The sequence below is a fragment of the Mandrillus leucophaeus genome, unplaced genomic scaffold, assembly GCF_000951045.1.
Source record: "Mandrillus leucophaeus isolate KB7577 unplaced genomic scaffold, Mleu.le_1.0 Scaffold394, whole genome shotgun sequence".
NCBI lineage: Eukaryota > Metazoa > Chordata > Mammalia > Primates > Cercopithecidae > Mandrillus > Mandrillus leucophaeus.
The window spans coordinates 3,092,553-3,101,831 of NW_012104187.1; the positions used below are offsets into that span (position 1 = coordinate 3,092,553).

Here is a 9,279-nt window from a genome sequence, read left to right on the forward strand (position 1 = left end):
GTACAGGCATGTGCCACTATGCCTGATTTTGTATTTTTAGTCGAGACGGGGTGTCTTGATATTGGCCTCGAACTCCCGACCTCAGGTGATCCACACACCTCAGCCTCCCAAAGTGCTGGGATTACAGGTGTGAGTAATCGTGCCCGATCAGTTGCTAGCTGCCCCCCCACCCCCACCCCTTTAGAGATGAGGTCTCTGTCACCCTGGCTGGAGTGTGGTGGCATGATCACTGCCACCGTGACCTCCTGGACTTACATGATCCTCCCACCTAGGCCTCCTGAATAGCTCAGACTACAGGTGTATACCCCATGCCTGGCTAACTCTGTTTTGTAGAGAGGGTGCCTCACTGCCCTATCCACACACTGCTTGCTGGCTTAATGTGCATTTACAATCTTTTGTGGCCACAGAACTACAGAAACCACGCTCCAGCACAGCACCAATCATCTTTCTTGCAAACCCACAGCCGCCTTCCAGCCTCATTTCCTGTGCCCACCTGGTCCCTTGTGACTAGCGCTGGTCCTTCCCAACCCTGCCCTTTATGCTGCCGCTACTCCAATCCCCTGAGACCCCCTTCCCCTAAAAGACAAGGGAACAACATTTAGAGCTCATGCTGCGACAACCATGCCAGTGGGAAACTGCCCATCTGGCCCAGAAAATGACTAATTTAAAAAACACAAAATTTGATTTCTAAGATCTTTCCTGTCACTTTTTATTTAAGTGACAAAAGCAGGCCGTAACTTTGAACACTCAACCATGTAGGAAAAGAAAATATTAAAATTACAGATGTATCATATTTTATAAAAAGTGAAAGGCCAGGCACAGTAGGTCACACCTGTAATCCCAGCACTTTGGGAGGCCAAGGCAGGCGGATCACCTGAGGTCAGGAGTTCAAGACCAGCCTGGCCAACATGGTGAAACCCCATCTCTACTAAAAATACAAAAATTACCCAGGCGTGGTGGTTGCCTGTAATCCCAGTTACTTGGGAGGCTGAGGCAGGCAAATTGCTTAAACCCGGAAAGTGGAGGTCACAGTGAGCTGAGATTGTGTCATTGCACTCTAGCCACTGTGACAGTGAGACTCAGTGTCAAAAAAAAAAGTGACAGGACTTTTTTTTTTCTGGTTTCAAATTTTTTAAAAAGTGGTCATGCTAAGTTTTATTACTTAAATAGGTTAATGCTAACACCTAAAAGTGTCACCAGTGCCCTGAGGTGGATGTGGATCACACACTTGGAAAATGGGCACTTTGTCTACTCCACATGTGACTGTGGACCTCCAGACCTTGATGCAGCCAGGGATCTGAGGCTGAGATGTGTCAGACAGCTAGAAGGGACATGTGTGCCCCTGTTTGTTTACCTCAATGGGGAATCTGTCCCTTAAGAAAGACCTGCCAAACTTGAACTGTGACCTAAGTCACAGTCAAACGAAACTTACATTTTTACATAAATTTTTACTGAATTGCAAAAATTAGTAAGTGGTGCGAAAAGGACATTTCTTTTGTTGCAAATAACAAATTGGGGAATGGAAAAACAATTGACATGCATTTTAACAAATTATTTAAAAAATGACTTCCAAATTATAAAAGTTCACCCCTATTTCATTCTGAAAAGCCTAGTTTATATGAAAAGATGGTATCATTGATGTTTTATTTTCAACAAGTAAAACTAAGATGAACAGTATTTGTCTGAGATTTCTACTTGGAAGGACATGACCCAGAGAACCAGGCACGTTGGCTCTTAACTGTAGTGTCAGCTACTCAGGAGGCTGAGGCAGGAGGATTGCTTGAGCCCAGGAGTTTGAGGCTGCAGTGAGCTATGATCTTGCCACTGCACTCCAGCCCAGCGACAGAGTGAGACCATCTCTTTTAAAACCTAAGTACATAATCCACTTATGAAAGCAAAATTACATTTCATTGTAAGGTGGTACCTCCCTTGCAAATTCCAAGGGTCTCTCCCGCCTATTGGGAGGATTATGGGATCATCTTTCCCTTCTGCTTGGTAGACTGTGTAAGACAACGACTTGGCTTTTCTGTCTTGGCCCAGTGCTTGATCTTGACCCACAACACGGACTGCACAACCACAGGACTAAAGCACAGAAGTGCAGATAGCAACCAGTCAGTGTCGACCTTCTTCAGGGCTCAGGGCCACCAGCAGGGCAGTAGCTCTTCAGAGCCCTTCCCAGAACACAAGGCACACATGTGAACCAGCAGCTGCCAGGGCCTTGCAGGGCAGCAACGCAGGATGACGAGGTCAATGTCCTGGAGCCTCCAGGAAGCCAGAAAGCTACAGAAGTGGACACTTACAAACACGCAGCTAAGGCAAAGGACACGTGTTAAGAAACTAAACTCACAGGAATTGATGGATGAGTCACCTGTCATTCTAGAGGGAAGGTAATCCTTCACCTTGGGAGACAGACGAATTTCTAGAATCGTAATTTTTTCATGTGCATAAAAAAAAAAAATCTCCAAGAACCCAAAACTTGCTCCTTAATAAAGTTTATAGCCTAGGACCAGTTTTTCTTGTTCATTTGCCTCTTAATTACCAGGAGCACTTGACACAGATCAGTATGTTTGGATTCAATTAAGTCTGGGATAAAGTCTGAGCATTTATATTTTTGAAAAGCACCACAGGTGATTCTGATGCTTACCAAGCCCACTAAATAGATTGGGCTTCTCTTTCATGGAATGCCTCTAGTTAAAGCTAACTGTGTAAGTAACAGGAATCGAATCTCTACCAAGTGTGAGTACTGCTTTATCAACGGGCTCTAATTAATTATCTTATCTGGACTTTGTTTTCCTTTTATCTCCACCGAGACTATTTCCCTCTTCACTCTCCCTCTCATCTGAGGATGATCCAAGATCTCTGAGCCCGAGGTGGGTTTGTACTGCACACTGCTTTACAGAATGCCTTGCACATCGTATAGCATTTGCTCATGAGAGTTTCCATTAACTCCGGGGCAATATACCAGTGCTCCAAACACAAAACACAGGCCAAGACTCCCTGAGGAAGCAACATGGATGTACCCCCTCCATCCTCTCCAAATGAGAATGGCACGGAGTTATAAACATTATTAAATTTTATTAACAAAACTTTGTACACTTTAATACATGTGGAATTTTACATCTAGGTAAAATAACAACACATTCAAAATTTACCATTTATACAAACTGTTACAGAATAACAACCAGTGGGTTAAATAAGTAAAATAAACCACACTGATTTTTTAAATTATCTACAAAATACTTGACTTTAAAATTCCCCTGAACATATAAAAATAAATTAATTTTACTTTTCAATTAAATCTACCAATTAGAAATATTACAAATCAAAATATCAATGTTATCTTATGAATTTTTCACAATACAAAACAGATTCACAAAACTTTATTTACAGAAATGAGGTAAGAACTGTGCAATGTTTAACCAAGAGACATATTGCAGAATTAACATGTTCTTCCAGCTAAGTACACAGTGGAGGTCTAATTACAGCTGGGTCTTTTCCACTAATAATTCACACACCAAAGAACAGTTTGGTGATTACATCCCCCATGGTGGATCACTCTGCGGTACTGTCACATCAAAAGTGTGGCTCCCCAAAGTGGAAGGGCTGTCATACAGGTTTCACCTGTTTTCAGGAACTCTAGTGGTGAGCTTTTGTTTTAATGGTCAGTAATGGGAAGTGGTTAAAATAAAACAACTCTCTATTCTTACCAAATCCACTCCTTTTCTTGTGACTCATTAGTGGATAAATACCCAGGTAATAGTTTTGCCTGAGCTATCTACAGTGGCACAGAAAGTTCTGAATAAAGGCGGAAGCATGGGAAGGCTGCAGGTGTGAAGGGATGATTCCTGCTGCTCGGAGGACTGACTGTCCCACCCTGCTGTCTAGAGCCCTTGCAGCACAATGGAGGCACTTGATCAAGGGCAAACCCCACCAGCACTTTCCAGAGCGGCCCCTTTCTGAAAGAAATATTTCGCTTTGAATTGATCTGGTTCCCCCAGCAGCCTCAGAACTCAGTTAACTCAAGGTTTCTTTAAAATATGAGTAGCTCTTAACACTAAAGAAAGCAATTCTCAAAAGAAAATTACCTTTAGCAGATGCAGACATTACCATCCTAACTTGATTACCAAAACTGGCTAAATCCCATTAGAAAGGAAATATTTTTTAACAAAGATTGCCAAGTCCCAGGTGATGCGCTATATATTTGTAATATTGAATCAATGGAACTCCAGAAGAAATTAGTTCCTTGGAATTTGACTTAGAGCAAGCATACTGTAACCCAAACAAAAGAGCATATTTCAACTTGTACAATAAAATCAAGTAGTTTGTAAATGGAACAAGTATTTAGTTTTGCTATTCGTATCTCCAATTTATAAACCTAGTTGTGTACCAACTATATTCTTGAGTTGATAAACATATTGCATGTAAATTATATCACTTTAAAAACGTATTAAATTTTCTTTCCATGTTCAAAAAATTGGGGTAAGGGGTAGGGGCATGGGAATTCCATTTCAGTGCAACAAAGCAACAAGAAAACTGATCAAAGCCTTACAAGAATGTCCTTGCGGCAATTAATCCTTTGTTGTGCATTAAGTTTCTTGTTGCATTTCTTCATAGCTGTAGTAAAAGGACTGCAAAGGCAGCCAGATGAAGTGCTAGAACAGCAGGACAGGCAATTTCTAGATGTTTCTCAGGTGTCAACTTTTCTCTTGAGCTACAGGCCCGGTTTTATCACTAAGTCTCTGCAGTTAAACAAAACAGCAGATGCGTTAGCTAAATCAACTTTTGATAATATCTTCCCAATTTGAAACTGAGATAAAATGTAGTATAGAAAGTTATTCCCTTTTTTCTTTTAAGTTGGCAAGGCTACTTGCAACATAATATATAGACATGAATTTACTAGTAAATACTTCAAAAACATTAAATTCAACAGTATAAAAAGACCAAAGAGGTGGGCCCATCTGAGGGACAGAACTTCTAAAGAATGAATGCAGAATTCATCTTCCAAAATCAACTTTTCCACAAAAGTAACATGGTACTGTAGAGAACAAAATTTTTATGGGCCAAGAAAGTCATGGGCTGTGATTCCACATTTGCTATTTGTCCTTGGGCTTTCTTTGCATTTCCTTTTACTAATCTATAAACAATGGAGTTACAGCCTATTATTACTTTAAAGACTGAAATCAGATGTCACGGTATCTAGCAAGGACCCCAGCACATAGCAGGGTACTGAGCAAACAGCACCTCCCAGCACTGTGTTCCTCTATTATCTCATTAAATTACTGTGATTTTCCATTAAATACATTTCATATTGTATAACCCAGGAAAAGTTTGTAATCAGTGCATTTCTTAACACAAGAAAAAAACTTGTGAAACACAGGGGGAAAAAATGCTACCAAAGAACTCAATACAGAATCACTGAAAATTGCCCATGTCAGCAGAACACTGGAGAGGTAAACGCCGTGTGTGATGACAGGAAGTTGGCGAGACAAGAGGGCAAACAGAAAGCATTGAAGAGTTCATGAAAAACAATCCTCTATTTTGAATAATTCTCATTACTAAGTACAAACTAAAGTTTCTGAAGACTAAAAGCACAGTAAACAAAATTTTCAAAGTAACGGGAAACAGCAAACACTGCAACTTTGAACACTCATTTGCCAAGTCTCCCACCTCAGTCTCTCCCTTCTTCCTTTTCCTGATGTCCAGTCTCCATTCTACATCCCCATAGCCTTCCTCTAACAGGGTTCTGCCCTGAACTGGAATTTAGGGGAAACATTTATACTCCAGTAAAGTAGATCTAATTGAAGGGGAGAATTAATAGAAAGAAACGGCCTTAAAATGGGTTCTCCTGTATGTGTAGAATACTGTTCCTGCATCCATTTTTAATTTAACTTTCATATTGAAAGGGTAAGATGCCATCACTTACATGAAAATAACTAAAAATTTGAATTCCATTACAGATGTGACTGATTTACTTTCTCTAAAGTAATCTGGTAAAATAATTGGATTGTGTGCCCTAAAATGTATGTATTAATCTTGGTAATAAATATACTTAATCAGTAAAAAGCACTTTAGAGTAAAATAAAAATATTTTCAAGTTACATAGACTGGTTCTATAACTAAACAAAGCTTCTCAGAAAGCGCCAACCATTGTCTTTTGATTTGATTGTCCCATATGACTTGCTAACTAAAATATACTGTCATCCTGAAAATTGCTGAATTATAAAACAGCCTTCAAACCTAATGTGCAAATTCAAACTGATACACTTAGGGGATGTATAAATTGGCTTAGATCCTTTGCCTATAATATCCATCTGCTAAAAGCAACGGGATTTAAGAAGAAATGATCAGGGGAACAAAACTAGGCTGGAAAATGATCATCTCTGATTATTCAATACAGTTCTTGTTTCATTAGATGTAGTAAGGAAAACATACTTACTGCTACTTTCTGACTTGTATTATCTCCATGGATTGTGAGAAATGGGTTGGCGGTAGCTGTGTGAAGTGGGGGTGCCTGTGTACCTGCAAGAAGGTTGTTGATGGGTATTTGTGTTGGTCCAGGGATCTGCAGCTGCTGAAGTTCAGGCTGGTGGTGCTGCTGGTGGTGATGTTGCATTAACTGATACAAAAAGGCTTGATGTTGTTCCTTAGGGAAAAACGTGAGAGAAAGTGAGTTCCCAAGCACAGAATTCAGCAATCAGATGAATCTGCCTTTTGTTTTCTTTCCTTTAATATTAGATATTTGCTAAGAAAGAAAACAAGTATCTCATCTAGGAAAATATGCTGTACTAGATAATAACTATCTGCTATAAAATGTCAATATCTTCAGTGAACAGCTTATTTTTAAAACAGGACACACATAGGAGACTTCTATTAGGTTATCCGTGATGATCAATGAGGGAATGCAGCAGCTTAGAGAAATCAAGGTGGACATTTGAATGCATCATGCGTGGTCAAACCCTTTCCAAACTTAAAACAACTTTAAAGTTCCCGTTCCTGCCTGTCATTAGGGTGCTTTCTTGACACAGTTACAGACCACTCTTTACAGCAAGCATATACTTCATGCAGCATATATTTATAGATTTCCTGAGCGCTTACTAGGTGCCAGGCACTGCTTTTGGTGCTTGAAACACATTGAGCAGGGAAAGGCAAATAAATGAAAACGTTCGAATGTGATTACTGCTCTGCGTCAAGGGAAACAGAATTGTGATTGAGAAAGTCTGGAGGGAGTAGGGTTTAATGGTCAGGTTGTAATTTTAAGCAGATTAGCCAGGGCAGTTTTCATTGCGAAGTTAACATCTGGATGAAGATTTGGAGATGAGGGAATTAGCTGGGTGGATATGGGGGTGGACGAGGATTTCCAGGCAGTGCCAAGGGCCTGCAGAGGGGCAGGTCCAGCAGGATCCAGTAGCAGCAAGGACCTGGGGAGGTTGGAGGGAGCCAGGAGGTAGTGAGAAGAACGCAGAGCTTGCAGTGGCAAGGCATGGCCAGCCTGGCTTGTATTCATAGTAAAATGGGAAGGTTTTGAGAAGTGGCAGAGTCTGATTTCAGGATGGAGTCAATGTGGGGTGTCAGAGTGAGGATGGAGCTGCCATCAGCTGACGTGAGGAAAACGATGGGTAGGGCAGGGTTGTGCAGGAAGATCAGCTGTTTGGTTTTGGACACGTCATGTTAGAAATGTCTTTTAAGATATGCCAGTGGAGGCCTGGCGTGGTGGCTCACGCCTATAATCCCAGCACTTTGGGAGGCTGAGGCGGGTGGATCACGAGGTCAGGAGATCGAGACCATCCTGGCTAACATGGTGAAACCCCATCTCTACTAAAAATACAAAAAAATTAGCTGGGCGCCTGTAGTCCCAGCTACTTAGGAGGCTGAGGCAGGAGAATGGCGTGAACCCAGGAGGCGGAGCTTGCGGTGAGCCGAGATCGCACCACTGCACTCCAGCCTGGGCAACAGAGCGAGACTCCGTCTCAAAAAAAAAAAAAAAAAAAAAAACAACCAGTGGAGCTACTGAGTGAGCAGATGGATTACAGGAGCTTGAAGCTCCACAGAGAGGTCTGGCTGGAGATGTAAATCAGCACAGAGATGCTATTTAAGGATAGCGATAGGAGATCACTGAATTCCACCTTGGGCGCACTCAAGAGGCTGAAGAGGAGGACCAAGAAAGGATGCTAAAGAGGAATGACCAGTTATAGGAAGACACCAAGATGATGTGGTATCCTGGAAGCTGAGGGGAGGAAATGTTTCAAGGAGGAGGAAAAGTGATCAACTCTGTCAAATGCTGTTGCCAGGTCACATAAGATGAAGAATGAGAACTGACCACTGGATTTAGCACCATGCAGGTCATCTGGGGGAAGCAGGGTCAAGCAAGAGTGTCGGGCGGAAGCTGTGCGGAGGCTTCCAACAAATTCTCACCTACATCGTTTGATCCCTGTAAATGAACAAACTTTAGCCCACAACACTGGCGGATGAAGGAAAAACTACAGTCCTTTAGTCCTTATGGTCTCCAAGCAATAATTTGTGCTGAAAATTCCTTAACCAAGTTCTGGAAATGAGACATCTATACGTGCTATTATTAGAGTAAAATCTTGATTAATAGGAAGACACCCAAACAAACGGAGTTTTAGTACTCATATTAAGATGAGGCAACAGATAAGAAAAACAAGATCCCAATCTTAGGGTCAGCATTTTTTTTTTTTCTTTTTTTGAGACGGAGTCTCGTTCTAGTCGTCCAGGCTGGAGTGCAGTGGTGTGATCTCGGCTCACTGCAACCTCTACCTTCCGGGTTCAAGCAATTCTCCTGCCTCGGCCTCCTAAGTAGCTGAGATTATAGGGACACGCTACCATACTCAGCTAATTTTTGTATTTTTAGTAGAGACGGGCTTTCAACATGTTGGTCAGACTGGTCTCGAACTCCTGACCTTGTGATCTGCCCGCCTCGGCCTCCCAAAGTGCTGGGATTACATGCATGAGCCACCATGCCCGGCCAGCAATTAAGAATTTATATACACTCATATGCAGTGTGCCTTTAACACCCCTCTAAAAACAGACTGAAAATCATTCTCCAAGCAGCCCAACTACATGAAGAGTGCTAGGGAAATGGGTCTGGAGGAAGCCCCATGACTGTCCACAGGGCCAGGCCTGCCCTGCACCTGAGCCACAACCCCACTTGGGTCTCGGTCCATACTTTCTCCCCTTCTCCAAGTTCTCTATTTCCCATCTCCCCTCTCATCTAACCGTTAACACCCATCTCCCTCCCTTTACTTTTTTTTTTTTTTTTTT

At 41.9% G+C, this 9,279-nt stretch overlaps 1 protein-coding gene across 1 annotated transcript in view; it reads right to left on the minus strand.

Annotated features, from left to right (window-relative positions):
* Positions 1–3,055: 3,055 nt before the first annotated feature.
* Positions 3,056–9,279, minus strand: part of MLLT10 (myeloid/lymphoid or mixed-lineage leukemia (trithorax homolog, Drosophila); translocated to, 10) — a 134,681-nt gene continuing 128,457 nt past the window's right edge. Inside the window, exons 17-18 of the mRNA XM_011991333.1 lie at positions 6,437–6,643; positions 3,056–4,739 (exon numbers count right to left, since the gene is read on the minus strand). Of these exons, the coding sequence (XP_011846723.1) occupies positions 4,695–4,739; positions 6,437–6,643 (252 nt within the window). The 3' untranslated portion in view covers positions 3,056–4,694. The remainder of the gene's footprint in view (positions 4,740–6,436; positions 6,644–9,279) is intronic.